This window comes from Pinus tabuliformis, chromosome X (genome assembly GCF_031772625.1).
Source record: "Pinus tabuliformis cultivar Carrire ecotype Pingquan chromosome X, CPIR1, whole genome shotgun sequence".
In the NCBI taxonomy this organism is placed as follows: Eukaryota; Viridiplantae; Streptophyta; class Pinopsida; order Pinales; family Pinaceae; genus Pinus; species Pinus tabuliformis.
This window is the reverse complement of record NC_142308.1, coordinates 545,874,727-545,891,847: the sequence shown is the minus strand read 5'-3', so window position 1 is coordinate 545,891,847 and position 17,121 is coordinate 545,874,727. Positions and strand designations below refer to the sequence as shown.

The following is a 17,121-nucleotide window of genomic DNA, read 5'->3' as shown; positions in this document are numbered from 1 at the left end:
ATGAAATTTTCACGAAACAAATAGGTATCTCACCACTTAGTTACTCGGCTTGCTTCCCATCTATTTCATCGTTGATGAAACCCGAATCAACGCGAAACACGACATGCTAATATTACGTATATAACAAATCTGCTTCGAAACGCACATCTAGGGAAACAAAGCTAAATTCGAAGATCTAATTCTTTACAATACCGAGATAAGGTCCCTGAAGTCAGTAGAGTAGTATCTGCATGTCAATCGGCCAGTGTGGTGGAACCTGCCCTGCCTTCCCTCAACCTTCACTTCGTCCCTCCACTCTCCTCTCATCTTACCCTCACATCATGTCATCCAAGCGGCAAGCCCCTTATATCTAGCCATTCTGCCCTTAGATGAGACCACCCTCATATCTCTTGTATTCTTTGGCCCCATTACTTCTCTTGGTTATCGACGTGCATCGTTCTCTCATCTAATCCCCCCTTTGTTGTCCTTTCCCTTTTTCTCTGTGTTTGTTCGGCCTTATTCTCGACGGGGATAGCGAGAGACTTTGACCTTTACCTTGCCTGACCTTGATGATGCGATGATTGACCCGACTAATTCCAATGGGCCTGGGTGCCTGAATCCAAAAGAATATAAAAAAGAAGGCATGGAATGAAGATCTCCCTGAAGAAAAGGGGTGGGGTCTGGCCCGATCAACCTTGTTCTAATACCATGTGAAATTTTCAACTATTGCAACAACTGGAAATTATTCTTTGAACTGTAGATTAATTAACAGTTTATTTGCCTACACAAACAACAGATAATTCGCAACTGCAATTTTCACCAATTAAATTCTGTGTAAGATAAACTAGAAACTGAGAAAATACTAGCACACACACAATAAATTTGACAATTTTTTTTGGATTAGTCCCCGGAAAAAGCCAACTTGGGAAAACCGGTGCAGCAATTGAGGGTTTTATATTATCAAGCAACAGTGAAATAATCTGAGTACAATCTTGATACTAAAAACTAGAAATCCTACAAAAAAAAATACTGGCAAAAATCTAGTGTGGAATTTTCTTCACCCCATAAGCAATCCGGCACTAAAGACTAGCCTCTGAAACCCCTCCAAGAATTACCCTGTGTCACCCTCTGCGCAGGCTTTGCGTAGGCACAAATCCGTGCTGCTTGGATCTGACACTGAGCTGCGTCTTAAGCTTGCCATAGACTCTGGAAGCGTTTCTCCTGGCCTCTGTGAAATTTTCTTGCCTCCAAAACTCTGAAAGGACTTCCCAAATTTGCAAATCGAACTGCCTCTTAGAGGCTTCTGTGCAACCCTTGCGCAACCTCTCTATGGCTATCTATTCCTCCCTGCAATGTACTCTCCGGATCTGGAAAATCTTCCTCCGGACTCACTGTCCCTGCCCCTCTCTATCTTTGCTTCCCTTCTGTAGCTCAAACTCTTCCAACAACCACTGTTGCTCTCTGGAAAATTGAACTGCCCAAGGAAATCAATCTCAAGTGTGTTCTCCATCTACCCATTGATCTCCTCTTATAATCTCTAGTTGGGACTCCATCGACCAAGATTAAAACATAATCGATAGCCGAGATCATTTCTGGATCGATCTGGGTGAGTTTCTAGATGATTCACACTTTTCGCAATTAACACTGCTTAATTAACCCCCTTTTCTAAGTTTAGACTTAGGAAATATTTAAAAATAGACTAATAATCTAATTGAGACACTTCTAGGTGGAATTTCCAGAAATGATTTCTAGATTATGTAGAACTCTTGTGTTTTAGCCTCTCCACAAAGTTTCGAGACTAGAACACCTCTGATGCTACAAAAACTAACATAAACCCTAGGTCACTTGTGCCCTAGATAGGTCTTTGGAGGGCACGCTTTACCTTTTCCTTGCTAGTTGAGCCTTGTTCTTATGCTAAGCACTTTTCCTGAGCCTATCCTTGTCATCTCTAAACCTTAGCCTTAGAACATCCATTAGGTGACCTACATAGGGAAGCCTCCCTTGTGGTGAAAATCGACTAAAGAGCAGGAGGTGTTGCCTGTGGTGATAGTGGGCCAACACCTCATAGTGTTGTCCTTTGGTCTAGTCCTTGTCTTGTGAGGCCACTCACAAGACCTGCTAGATTTTGAGGCAACACAACTTATATTAATTAAAAAAACCATATATACAAACAAAATAATAAGCACAAGCCAAGAAAATAATATACAATCAATGATACAATTTCCTTACTGCAGTGAGAGCTGCAACAAGGTCTGTATATGCAGTCATTGACACATTTTTGGAATCCCTAATGAGCAGAACACCTTTTTCCTTGACTTGGGTATATATTTCATCCTGCCATAACTTTTGGAATGAGGAGATAGTACTATCGTAGCCATAAAAAATACACACACGAATCATTTTCCAAAGAGGAAACATTGTTGTGATTTGAACAAAATGTCACATGCCAACAAAAGGGGAGAGATCGAGTCAGTTGGAAATTTGGAATCACCAAACAAAACTGCTCTCCAATGAGTCATACCCTTAAAATTGCAAGACAACATCTGTTGGACATGTTCCCAACACTGGTAAGCAAACTAGCACTCCCATAAAATATGTTTGAATGCCTCACTTTTAGCACAAATTAGAAATTTCTTATTTGTGAAACTACTCTTAGCAAGTTTGGCTTCAATAGGAAACCCTTGATAAATCACCAACCATGCAAGTACTCAAATTTTGGAAGAGACTTGATAAGGCCACACTTCAATGAGTAATCCCCCAAAACTGCAGGTTTGAGGAAAACCATCGTGGATTCAATGAAGGGCCACGGGTGTCCTTTTATGCATAAGGTCCAACATTTTGATGCTATAATTGTTAGTGGGCTTCTCTGAAGCTCACTGCCAGTTTCACTAAATAGGCCTTCGTAGGATGTTATTCATTTTGAAAAGATCCTTCACTGGAAGGAGACACTAGACCTTGCTAATAGCATCACAATCCATAGGTATCAAAGCTTTGTTTCTGCAAACGTCCTCCACTCAATCAACGTCCTTTTTCTGAATTCCAAATATCAAATTTTCTGGTTGCTAAGTGGATAGTCTGATTGATTTCACATTGAAGTCCAGGGACTGTTTATGTGACATTATATCAGCCCCTCATCTCTTGAAAATTCAAGGATTCTTCATCATTAAAAGCACGTGGGAAGCTTGGAATCAAGGATCCAAATGGCTTTCTCGGAGCTTTTCAAGGAGCGAGAGGTCGAGATCTCTTTCCACTCAATTTGGGGATGGAAGTTTTGAGACCAATGTTTGGCAGAAGTATTAAATATTAGCATTGTGGCTGTTGGGTTGGTCAAAATGGTTGGGAGCTTACCCTTCTCCACCCTCGTATCTTGTAGCGAAAGCTACTTTGGTAAAGTTCACTTAGTACACATTGTCATGTTGACCTGACTGTGAACACTATTGAACAGACTTTAGCTAACCACAATATTTTCTTTAGAATATTGTGATTGATATAGTATTTTTAAATAAACAAATAACAGTATGGGATGAGTGGTACTCACTACATTTCTACAACAGTGTTATTAGAATATGAAGTTTGTAAGTTCACCTATTTCACATTGAAGTGCTCGACTGTGAGCTTGAAATGTTATATCTTATTCTTTCAACTAGCATTTGTGATGGGAAATGGAATCTATGAATATTATGTTTTTGTATTGAAAAAATGCAACCTTCAATTGTGCAGTGAAATTCTGGTTTGTGATTTGTTTTTTGTAGTGAGTTAATGGCTTCTTTTGTGACTGATCTTCATGGTTGTTGTTTGCATTTAGGGAAAGGGATTTGCATAGTGCTGGAAGAAAGGAGGCGGCTACAATGGGGAATATCTGGTGGGTAGTTGCTGTGCTGCTAAGCTTACTCTTGTCAGGGCTAAAGGTGAAGGGATTTGAGGAATTTAGGATCCACACTGATAACCCATTTTCAAAAATTCAACTTGATAAGGCCTTTGTTGAAATAGACCACTCCGCTCATATTGAAGCTAGCCCCAATGTTCTTGGTATGCAGGTACTATTCTATTCTCTCTCCCTTCTCACATGCCCATCCTTGAATTTTTTAATTTTTGGAAGTTGGTTATAAAACATTGCCTACTTCACATAATACATACTTAAGCTTACGTACCATGTCAAATGGATATCTATTCCACAAAAACCACCTAGGACTTGCACCGTGCATTATGCCTTTTGAAATATACTATTTGAGTGTAACAGACCACGACAAGAGTGAATGGAACTTTGGTTAATGGCTTTATTGGCCTCATTGGAGTGTGTTCTCCAAATGTTTTTCTTTTTCAAATAAAATGCCTCCTTTAACCATTGATACAAAATTGGCATGAATGTGCAGGGCACATCGTCAGATTGTTCTGATCTGCGTACCGGGATCACCCAACAAGGCCCTTTTAGTGCTGGATCATCTCTTGAAGACATCCTCCAACAGTGCATAGGCCCTGTCCCTGTGAGTTTCCTCCTATGTTATGGTGGTATCTTGATTCTTCACCCTATGTGTGTGTCCCGAGGCTTCTTTTTCCTCCACTTTTGCCTCTATTTCTACTTCTACTCAGATTGTGGACTGGGCCACTCTTATATTGTATTGATGGATATATCCATTTAGTTTTTCTTTTGCTGTTTCTATTATATAGCTTATTTACTTGCTCTTTTAGCTTTTAAGAGTCCCTTTTGCACTCCCACTACTTATCATGATTGTTGTACTTTTGAGTCCCATTAACCTATTTTTTGGTCATTTGTGGACATTAATTATCTTCTACGCTTGAACAGTGATTACATGTTGTTTGGTTTGAGTGGATGAATAATTAAAATTATAAACTGAACAAAAGTTCTAACTAACATAAACCAAAATAAGAGTTTGGCTTGTTTTCACACAAACTAAGAGAACTCTAGAAACCAAGTAGCATATGTAGGAGAGGAATCTTTCTCACTCTGGGAGGAGGATCTTCTAGACCCATGGGGGGCATCCACCAGACATCATTTGTAGGTTCAGGGTTTGAATCAATGGAGCCTCAAGGAAACATAAAACGAGCTAGTTGAGGAAACTTGTCTTTATGCTACTTGTTGAAATATGTAACTAGGTTCAGACTTCATAAATGTATTTGAGATGTACTTATCAAAATAATGAAGAAAATATTATTATTATTATTATGACTTATTAAAGCATGGGTTTCATGCATGGGTCATCAAGTTTTAGGTCAAAGTCCCCTTTGAGGACTTCTAGGATTTGTTCTGAGTCATTAGAGTTATTGTACATTAAAAGAGACCCTTCTTGGGCTTTTGAATCATGTAAAAAGAATTAATTTTGAGTCAAAAATGAATTTAGTCTCCTCCACACCAAGTCGGCCTCAAGAAGATCAAGTCAGCCTCAAGACAAGTAATTCGACCTCCCTGGAAGGCTATATATACAAGGCAGTTCGAATTCATTTGGAGCATCTCATTCTCTCTCACATAGTTCGATCTCTGAAGTTGGAAGCTGGAAAAGTGCGAAGTTGGTAAAGGGCTAGAAAAAGAGTTGGAAAGAAGTGCGAGTTTCTGGAAGGAGATAGAAGACCTCAAGATCGAAATTTTGGGACAACTCTCACTCAGTTCTGAGGTGTATCAAGGGAGATCGAAGTCTTCCAAGTTTGGTCGAAGCTGCTGCTGCTACTGCTACTGGGTCGAAGCTGCTGCTGATGCGGCTAGGTTGAAGTTGCTTTGAAAGGGTTATCATCTGCAAGTAGGATTAAGAGCTGACTTGGTGTGGAGGACGTCTCTATTTGGGTCTAGAGTCTTGGATTACCTCGAGAAACTATTGATGGAAGAATTGTTGACTGGGTTTTCCCCTAGATAGGGGTTTTGTCCCTGTTATCCACCTACATTTGTTATCATTGTGTTATTGTTTTGGTAATTGCTTGATGAACTAAAATATAAAAGAAGAACATAAAGATAAAAGAATCACAAGTAATTATCTATATAATAAAATCTTTCCGCCTTTCTGATTTTCTAACATGGTATCAGAGCTAAGGTGAAGAAGGAAAAAGGCAGTTTTGAGAATCTACTAGAAGGAGTCTAAAGGATTGATCAAGGGATCATATAAGGAGCTCTTATAAGAGAAGAAGCTCACTATCTTCAAGGACAATGTCTAACACAATAAAGAGTGAAAACAAATTAGAAGGAGCATCAAACTTCAGGTCTTGGAAGAAGAGGATTGACCTCATTCTTGAAAAGAACAAGGTCTTGGATGTGGTCAGAGGAAAGGTGAAGAAACCTATTGAAGAATCTAGTGATGCAGACAAGGTGAAGTATAGAGAATTGGAAATATTAGCTATGACACTGATGGTAGAGAGCATAAAGGACAATCTTGTTCCATACATTTCCAATATAGACCATGCTCAAGAAATGTATGAAGCTTTGTCAAAACTATTCACTATCAAGAACATCAGTCAAGTAGCAAGTTTGAAGAATGAGTTAAGGACTACAAAGATGACAAAATATGATACTGTGGCTTCCTTCTTTGTAAGGATATCAAGGATTAGAGATGAAATTCAAGCCATAGATAAAATTGTACCGGAGAAGGAGCTAGTAATCATTGCTCTATTGGGATTACCACCCACTTGGAGTTCTTTTGCTTCATGTCTCAATAGTTTGAAAGAAGCTCCTACCTTTGAACAATTGTGGAATGCTTGCACCCAAGAAGAAATGAGAATTTCTTCAGTACCAACGACTAAGATTATATTTGGCTTGATCCTCATTATTTAGAACTTTCTCACCCATATTATATTAATACACATTAATATTTTAATTTCCTAAGTTTCAACTTAAGATCTCATTAAAAATATTAATTATTTTAATATCTCTCCATTCGGGTGGAATTTCCCCAAACGATTTCTGGGTCTTGGAGATCTTATGTGCCGTAGCCTCTCCACCAATTTTGATGGCTAGAGCACATTTGATGCTACCGAAAATCAGCACTTCTTCTTAGCGAGGAATGTGCTCTAGTAATGCTTCACCACAGAAACATCACATTGATCCTCTGCATCGGTACCTGTGTTGATGCTTGGCCTGCTGCCTCACATCCTCTGCACTGCTGCTCCCTCTACTGCTGCCCATGACACTGCCACTGCCACTGCTACATCTGTACTACAACTCCCTCTCAATATGCTGCCCATGCTGCCCCTAACACTGCCACTGCTAATTGCTGCACTGCAACTCAATTACCGAGAAGTAACTGACTTCTCCCAAATATTGACATCCCGGTTAGTCTAGAAGCCTCGTGATGTTGAAGCTGCCTCTTCTGCTATCTTGTGCTCCCTCTACTTGTTGAAATTTCTAAGTTTAACACGTTAGAAATTCTTCCTGCATTATTTGGTTTATTTCATAACAAGTTATTTAACCATATAAATACTGAAAATAAACACAAATGCAGTCTCAACCATCTATAGATCATCAACTGAAAATAACAGACAAAAATCAAGCGACACCGTTATTTTTGGACAATTGTCCTTGGAAAAACCCAACTTGGGAAAACCGGTGCAACAGTTCTGAGGGTTTTATTATTAAGCAACTTTCTTGAGTACAAATAGGGTGCCAAACTGGCTCACCCAACAGAGATATCTATTTGGCAAAAATACCTCTCTTTCAGAAGCAGATATTCAGCAAGTCTGCTCCACGAAAATCTCTCCAACGCTTCTCTAAGGCTCTGCGTCAGCCCTCCTGGCCTCTGCGTCACTCTGAAACCCCTTGCGTTAGCCTTCTGCTACTCTGCGCTGGCTCTTTGGCCTTCTGCGTCACCCACGCAGGCCTTGCTAGCCTCTGCGCAGTCACTCTGGCCCTCTGCGTGGCTCTTGCTGGCACTGCGTAGCCTCCTCAATCTCTGCGCTGGTCCTTCAGCACTATCTCTGCCTCTCTGCTATGCACTCACTGCCCCTCGCTACAACTCAGATCACTTGTTCGAATTTTCTCAACAAACCCCACTCTAGAAAATCGAACTGATTGATCAATTTTGGTGTATCTCCAATTGACCCTCAAGCCTCCTCTTATACTTTTTCTGTTGAGTCTTTAACAACCGAGATTAAATGTCTAATCAATGGCTAAGATTAGATTTGGCTTGATCCATGTCTTTTAGAACATTCTCACCTAGTTTTATATTAATACCCATTAATATTTTTATTTTCCTAAGTTTAGACTTAAGAACCCATTAAAAATATTAATTATTTTAATATCTCTCTAATCGGGTGGAATTTCCCCAAACCATTTCTGGGTCTTGGAGATCTCATGTGCTTTAGCCTCTCCACCAATTTTCATGGCTAGAGCACATCCGATGCTACCCCAAATCAACACTCCCTCTTAGCGAGGAATGTGCTAAAAAATGCTCCACCACTGAACATCACCCTGATCATCTGGCACGATACTTCGTTCTGATGCTTGGCCTGTTGCCTAACATCCTCTGCACTGTTGCCTCCTGTACTGCTGCCCATGGCTTTGCCACTGTCATTGCTACATCTGTACTGTAGCTCCCTCTGCATCTGTGCTGCTGTTGGTCCTTCCTCCCAACACTACATCTGCACTGCAATTCTCTCTCATCATGTTGCATCGTGCTGCCCATAGCACTACCACTGCTAATTGCTGCACTGCAACTTAGTTACTGAGAAGTAAGTAACTGATCTACCCAACCACTGACATCCTTGTCAGGCTAGAAGCCCCCTGATGCTGAAGCTACCTCTGCTGCTATCATGTGCTCCCTCTGCTGCCTCTGCGCTGCTGCAACATCTTTGTGCCTCTCGCACTGCTGCAACCATCTTTGTGCCTTTTTGCACTGCTGCAACCACCTCTGTGCCTCTCGCACTGCTGCAACCCTCACTGCACTGCTAGAGACCACTGCACTCTAGCACTGCCTTGTCGCTCCATCCGCATCTTGCTTCTACCGACATCCGTCATCCTGCTATTGTCATTTGGGGCTCCCATAGCCAGATATGATCCAAGAGTTTGGGTACCTCAAGGATCCTGCCCCTCATCTTCTGTAGTCCTCCTGACTACAGCTCGATGTCACCCCACCTCTTCTCTAGAGGTGCATGAGCACTCATGGCACAGTGGTCATTTGCCTCGACTTCTTTCTCCGCCTTTGCCGGAGCTGCCTTGGAGTCAGAAGCCTCTCCCTTATTCTTCTTCCTGGGACACTGGGTTGCATAATGACCCAACTCCCCACAATGGAAGCACTTTATCTTGGAGATTTCCTTCTTCTTTCTCTTCCCCTGTTGTTTCGCAGATGCGAGAGCCGCATCATCCTCATCTTTCTTGATTCGACCTCCTTTGCTGCTACTTCCCGCCTTGGTCACCTGTCTGATCTCTTCTTGGCGAAGAGCTACCCACATCTCTTGCCATCCTGGAAGATTAGCTCTGCCCAAAATGCTTTGGACAAATGTCTCTCAATCCTCGGAGACTGCATTCAGGGCAGTCCTCACCATGAACTCCTGATCTAGCGTGGCCCCTATGGAAGTGAGTTTGTCCTAAATCTCCTGCAACCTACTGAGGTATAGATCTATCTGCTCCCCCTTCTGCATTTGATACGATCGCAGCTAATTCTCTAGTAGCATTTTCCTCTGCACGAAAGTGCCCTGATACAATGTCGTCAAGGTATCCCACATCTCCTTTGTCGTGTTCTTCTCAGCAATATGCTAAACTACATGATCCTTGACCCATTAAAGATTATGCACTTTGCCTTGGCCATTGCATCCTCATACCTTCCATTATTAGCCGAGTTGACTAGGATAGCCACGGTTCTCAAGGCGAGGCCCTTGATGCGATGTCTATCCAGAACAAACAAGATCCTGGCCCTCCAGATGACAAAGTTGGAAGCCCCGTCCAACCTGTCATGATCCCTCAGTTTGTTCATTTCCATCTCCGCTCTTCTCCTAGACTCCCTCTGAGCCTCGACTTCCCTTCTGGAAGTTCTCTCCTTGCAACTGTCGAACTGCTCCTCTCCGATCCTCTATGCACCTGCAACACGGATCTGGATTTCTTGGCTAGAAATCCCTCAAGGCAGCGGTTCCCTCTACCTTGGTTCTGTCCCGTTAGGTACTGTTCTGCTTCGACAGCAATAGCACCCCACCAGTTTCCCAATCCACAATCTGCCCACAACTCCCTAGGCCCCAACAGCTGAAGAAACTGAGCCTCTTAGCTCTGCGCAATCCCAGCAAGGCTGAATCGCTCCTCTGGCCAACTGCGTCAAGCCTACCTGACTGAGTAGGATGACGTGGCTCTTCGTGAGCCTCTTCTTCCTCTGCGTTGACCCTCTATCTGGCTCGAAATGATGATGCAAGCCCTCTGCATCACTCCTTCACTGCTGCCTTCTGCTTAGGAACAACTCTATCTCTCGAGACAACTGTTTCTACTGCAAATTTTCTGATTTAGCTAGTGCCTTTAGCTCTCCTGTGATTTGCAACGCTCTGATACCATGTTGAAATTTCTAAGTTTAACACGTTAGAAATTCTTCCTGCATTATTTGGTTTATTTCACCTACTTGTTTATTTCTTAACAAGTTATTTAACCATATAAATACTGAAAATAAACACAAATGCAGTCTCAACCATCTACAGATCATCAATTGAAAATAACAGACAAACACACAAGGGACACCGTTATTTTTGGACAATCGTCCCCGAAAAAACCCAACTTGGGAAAACCGGTGCAACAGTTCTGAGGGTTTTATTATTAAGCAGCTTTCTTGAGTACAACTAGGGTGCCAAATTGGCTCACCCAACAGAGATATCTATCTGGCAGTAATACCTCTCTTCGGAAGCAGATATTCAGCAAGTCTGCTCCACGAAAATCTCTCCAACGCTTCTCTGAGGCTCTGCATCATCCCTCCTAGCCTCTGTGTCACTCTGAAACCCCCTTTGTCAGCCTTCTGTTGCTTTGCACTGGCTCTCTGGCCTTCTGCGTCACCCACGCAGGCCCTGCTAGCCTCTGTGCAGTCACTCTGGCCCTCTGCGTGGCTCCTGCTGGCTCTGCGTAGCCTCCTCAATCTCTACGCTGGTCCTTTGGCACTATCTCTGCCTCTCTGCTATGCACTCACTGCCCCTCGCTGCAACTCAGATCACTTGTTCGAATTTTCTCAGCAAACCCCGCTCCAGAAAATCGAACTGACTGATCAATCTTGGTGTATCTCCAACTGACCCTCAAGCCTCCTCTTATACTTTTTTCTGTTGAGTCTTCAACAATCGAGATTAAATCTCTAATGAACCACTAAGATTAGATTTTGCTTGATCCATGTTTTTTAGAACATTCTCACCCAGTTTTATATTAATACCCATTAATATTTGTATTTTCCTAAGTTTAGACTTCGAAACCCATTAAAAATGTTAATTATTTTAATATCTCTCTAACCGGGTGGAATTTCCCCAAACCATTTCTGGGTCTTGGAGATCTCATGTGCTTTAGCCTCTCCACCATTTTTCATGGCTAGAGCACATCCGATGCTACCCCAAATCAACATTGTTGCTACTGTGCTGCTGCATACACCTTTGTGCCTCTCGCATTGCTGAAACCTCCACTGCGCTGCCTCAGATTTCTGCACTCGAGCACTGCCTTGCTGCTCCACTACATTTTGCTCCACCCAACACCTGTCATCATGCTATTGTCGTTAAGGGCTCCCGTAGTCGTATGTGATCCAAGAGTTTGGGTACCTCAAGGATCCTGCCCGCAACATATAGTTCTCCTGACTACAATTCGATGTCTCCCCACCTCTTCTCTAGAGGCGCATGAGCACTCATGGCACAATCGTCATTAGTCTCGACCTCTTTCTCCACCTTAGCTGGAGCTGCCTTTGAATCAGAAGCCTCTCCCTTGCTTTTCTTCCTAGGACACTGGGATGCATAATGTCCTTGTAATGACCCACTTATAGTAAATTAATATTTATGAAATTAAATAAAAATAATTAAATTAAAAATTAAAAATTAAAAATTAAATAAATTAAAATTAATAAATAAACTTTATTTCAAATTAAGATATGCAGATAAAATCAAATCAGATTTGGTTTATAAAAATCGACACGTATCATAATTTAGACACGGTGATGGAGGATGTCGGTAATGGAAATTTATAAGAAGGAAGGGACGGTTGGAGGAAGGGGGGAGAAAGGAGGAGAAAAACTTATACACAGAGTCTGTTTATGATCAGGAAGAGTTGGGCCTTACTTGTTCTGAGGTTTCTGGGCACGGGGGAACAGTCTGCTTCAACTGAGAAGTTTACTGGACTGAGTAGCAAGGTTCTGCTCAGTTTGGCTGGGTGGTTTCGGTCTTTTGGTAACCGAAGCAGGAGCAGTTGAGGCATCATCGACCGTAAGATTACAGGTAAGTACTTTCATTGGTTCTGTCAATTAAATTTATAAAATTTAGGAAATTTTTATTACAGGATCATGATGTGTAATTTCAGAAGCCTTTACTGTCTCTGCATTTATTATTTCTTATTCTGTTCATAAGGAATAGTTGTTAAAATAATTCACAGTTCTTACAGTCGTAGCTCCCCACAATGGAAGCACTTAACCTTGGAGATGTCCTTCTTCTTCCTCTTCCCTTGCTATCTCGTAGATGCTAGAGCTACATCTTGCTCCACCTCTTTCTTGACTCGAACTCCCTTACCACTACTCCTCGCCTTGGTCAACCTCCTGACCTCTTCGTGTCGAAGAGCTGCCCACATCTCCTCCCAACTGGGGAGAGTCGCTCTGCCCAAGATGCTTTGGACAAACGTCTCCTAGTCCTCAGAGACTGCATTCAGAGTAGTCCTGACCATAAACTCTGGATCTGGTGTAGACCCCACGGAAGTAAGATGGTCCCGAATTTCTTACAACTTGCGGAGGAATGGATCTATCTGCTCTCCCTTATGCATATGATATGACCTCAACTGATTCTCCAATAACATCTTCCGCTGCACAGAAGAGCCCTGGTATAAGGTGGTCAGGGTGTCCCACATCTCCTTTATTGTGTTCTTCTCAACAATATGTGGTATGACATGATCTTTGACCTTGTCTAGGATCATGCACTTCACCCTTGCCATTGCCTCATACTTCTCATTCTCAACTGCGTCAACTGGGATAGCCACTACTTTCAAGGCAAAGTCCTTGATGCGATGTCGATCCAGGATTGCTAGGATCCTGGCCTTCTAGATGACAAAGTTGGATGCCTCGTCCAACCTGTCCTGATCCCTCAGTCCGTTCACTTCCATTTCAGCTCCTCTTATGGACTCCCTTTCCGGAAATCTCCCTCTGAGTCCTGATTTCCCTTCTGGAAATGCTTCTGCCAACTATTGAACCGCTCCTCTCCAATCCTCCTTTGCGACTGCAACACGGATCTGGATTCCTTGGCTAGAAATCCGACGAGGTAGTGATTCCCTCTACCTTGGTTCCATCTCCTTAGACACTGTTCTGCTTTGACAGAAACAACATCCCACTAGCTCCTCAATTCACAATCTGCCCACAGCTCCCCAAGCCCCGACAACTGAAGAAACTGAGCCTTTCAGGCTCTGCGCAATCACGGCTTGGGCTGAATTTTCTCCTCCTGGCCACAACGTCAAGCCTTCTTGGTTGAGAAAGATGACTGGGCACTGCGTAGGCTTGATCTGCCCCTCTTTGCCTCTGTGCTGGCCCCTTTCCTGGCTCGAAATGCTGATGCAGGCTTTGCGTCACCCTCTAAGCATTGCGTCACCTCTTCTCTTGCCGCTTCAGCTCTGGAACAACGTTGTCTCTCGGGACAGTTGCTTCTACTGCAAATTTTTTCAGATTTCTCCTGCTGGCGTCTTCAGTCCTTCTGTGATCTGCAATCTCTCTGATACCATGTGAAAATTTCTGAATCTAACACTTCAGAAATCCTTATTGCAATATCTGGTTTATTATCTGCTACTTGTTCTTTACATTAGCAAGTTATTTATATGCATAAATATCGAAATAAACACAATTGTAGTCTTCACAAACATCCAGATCAACAACTGAAATAAACTGAGACAACACAAGGGACACCGTTAGTTTTGGACAATCGTCCCTGGAAAAACCCAACGTTGGAAAACCGGTGCAGCAAATATGAGGGTTTTATTATTATGCAGATTTCTGAATACAACTAGGGTGCCAAAAATGGCTCACCCTTCAGAGATTTTCCTTGGCAGAAGTACCTTGCTCCGGAGACAGATATTCTGGTTGATCATCAACCAGATGATGATTCCCACAGTGCCTTCGACTATTCCTTAGCTGGACAGCAAAAGCTGCTCCAAGCTTCTCTCTGGAACTGCGTCACCCTCCAGGGACTGCATCGCCCTCTACAGTTGTGCGTCTACCTCTCAGCTTTCAGTTTTCCCCACAAAAACTACACATCGCAGGTCCTTCAGGTCAGCATAAACTCTGCTAGCCTCTGTGTTTGCCTGCATCAGATCTGCGTCAGTTTCTTGGCCTCCTGCGTCACCAGTGCTGGCCCTTCAAACCTCTGCGTTAGCTCGAGCTGCCTCTACGTTAGCCCAGGTTTCCTTTGCGTTGTCTCTCCGACACTATCTCTGCCTCTCTGCTATGTATTCTCGGTCTTCTGCCGAACTACCCCTCGCTGCAACAAATCACTAACTCGATTTCTCAGCAAACCCTGCCCCAGAAAATTGAATTCTTGATCAACTTGGTGTATCTCCAATTGACCCTCAAGCCTCCTCTTATACTTTTCCTGTTGACGATTCAACGACCGAGATTAAGTCCCTAATCAACGGCTAAGATTAGATCTGGCTTGATCCTTGTTATTTAGAACTTTCTCACCCATATTATATTAATACACATTAATATTTTAATTTTCCTAAGTTTAGACTTAGGGTCTCATTAAAAATATTAATTATTTTAATATCTCTCCATCTGGGTGGAATTTCCCCAAACGATTTCTGGGTCTTGGAGATCTTATGTGCCTTAACCTCTCCACCAATTTTCATGGCTAGAGCATATTCGATGCTACCAAAAATCAATAGAAAAAAAAGGATAAGGATGAGAAACATGATCCTAAGGCTGCTTTAGCAAAGATTGACGAGGATGAGTTTCTCATGAGTGCTCACGCATCTCCAGGCGGGAGATGGGGCGATATTGCGCTGTAGTTGGGAGGACTACATGTGGGCAAGATCTTTGAAGAGTCCACCTCTTGGATCAATTCCTTGTTACGGGAGCCCAAGATTCAACAATATTAAGATGGACTTAGTGTTAGATGATGCAGTGGAGTGGTTGGAGGACAGATGCAGTAGCTGGGGACCAAAGACTGATCATCGCAGAGCAAGGTTGGCAGCAGTGCAGAAGATTTAGAAGGTTAGAATCAACAATGGTCAGATTCCAACTTTCATTATATTATGCTGAACACAGCTAAGTTCAACTAATTTTGGATGTTTTTCAGTTGCTTCTCTCAGCAACTGAGTTGCAGTATGGATGCAGTGTTAGCAGTGGCAGTGCTAGCAGCATAGTAGATGCAACGTTTGAGAGGGAGTTGTAGTACAGATGCAGTAGTGGCAATGACAGTGTCATGGGCAGCAGTACAGTAGCAACAACAACAACACAGTGTTGGTGGCAGCAGCAGTGCAGAAAGGAGGTGCTTCACAAACAGAGCAACATGTAGGTGGACATTGTTGCCAGAGCACTTTCCTCGCTAAGAGGGAGTGTTAGTTTTTGGTGGAGAGGCTAAGGCACATGTGTTAAAATTGACAACTAGGGCCAAACTCCATATGGGTCATCTTATTTATGGCAACTGATATTTTTCTTAGATCCCTCTCATCGAGAGGTATAGGATTGATCTAAAGATCATCCGATTCCGATAAGTATTCATGGAGATATGAATTTATTTGTGTTATGGGACAATTCGTCAAGGTCGGCCAGCAACCAAATAACCCCCACGTGTGCTCAATGTTTTTGTATAAAAGGAGGTGACTTGATAGTCATTTGAACACACACTTCACTCTTGATTTCTCTCCACTTGTTTTTGGGTTTTAGTCGAAGAGAAGTCTAAGAGGAGGAAGCCCTAGACGCAGGAGGAAAAGAGACTAAACAAGGAGCCCTAGCTACAGTTTGGCCGCAGTCATGAAGAGGTCCAATACTGCGCTAGTCGTAGTCCTAAAGAGGGTGGTTTAACCGCAGTCCAAGAGAGGAGATCCTTGCTCCTATACATTGTCCAAACCTGCCCTAATACGCTGCCTAAAGGGATACCCTAACCGCAGTAAAGAGGCTCCCATACACGATGTCCTAAAGGATGCTCTAAATGCAGTCCTAGATGATGCCCTAGCAGCTCTACGCATGACCTTGACCTAGGACAAAGTCATATTGTGAAGAAGACAACCCTAACCAATACGCTATCAAGGAAGACGCAGTCATATTGTGAAGAAGACAACCCTAATCCTCTATGCTGTCAAGGAAGACAACCCTCACCTAATATGCTGTCCCAAGGGTGACCCTAATCGCAGTTATGGAGATGGCACCTAAACGCTGTCTTAGAATGGAATGCCCTTGCTGTCATGAAAGGAAAAGCCCTCATCCTATACGCAGTCATGAAAGGAATCCCCTTGCTGTCATGGAAGGAATGCTCTCACACTTAAATGTTGAGATAAAGAAGCCACACCTTCAGCTATCCTTAACGCTGTTCTAAAGTCACATTATAGACAAAGTAGAAGGATGTATAGTGCAACATAGTGCACATAGGAGCAACAAGGGTTAAAGGATGTATAGTGCATCATTGTGCACATAGGAGCAACAATGGGTACATGATGTATAGTGCAGCATAGTGCACATAGGAGCAGCAAGGGTTACAAGATGAATAGTGCAGCATTGTGCACATAGGAGCAGCAATGGGTACATGATGTATAGTGCAACATAGTGCACATAGTAGTGGTGCAGCATGATGTAGCTCAGTGTTGTTGGACATAGTATGGTGCAGAAATGGGACAGCATGGTAATGATGGACATATTGTAGCAGCAAGAAGGTATTGTAGCAACAGGATGATGAGGTATTGCAGCATGCATTTGGGTGCAGCATAATGCAATGAAGAGCTCAGCATAATGCAGCAGTACAGTGATGGGTACAGTCTGATGAGATGCAGCATAGTGATGATGGATGTAGCATGGTGCAACACAGTGA

General features: G+C 42.8%; 1 protein-coding gene across 3 annotated transcripts in view; it reads left to right on the top strand.

Moving 5' to 3' along the window:
• LOC149141154 (nucleotide pyrophosphatase/phosphodiesterase-like) overlaps window positions 1–17,121 on the top strand; it is a 346,054-nt gene that overhangs the window by 67,560 nt on the left and 261,373 nt on the right. For all 3 annotated transcript variants that reach the window (XM_089453120.1, XM_089453118.1, XM_089453119.1), the window contains exons 2-3: window positions 3,785–4,016; window positions 4,353–4,463. In XM_089453120.1, coding sequence (XP_089309246.1) covers window positions 3,828–4,016; window positions 4,353–4,463 — 300 coding nt within the window. In that variant the 5' untranslated portion in view covers window positions 3,785–3,827. The remainder of the gene's footprint in view (window positions 1–3,784; window positions 4,017–4,352; window positions 4,464–17,121) is intronic.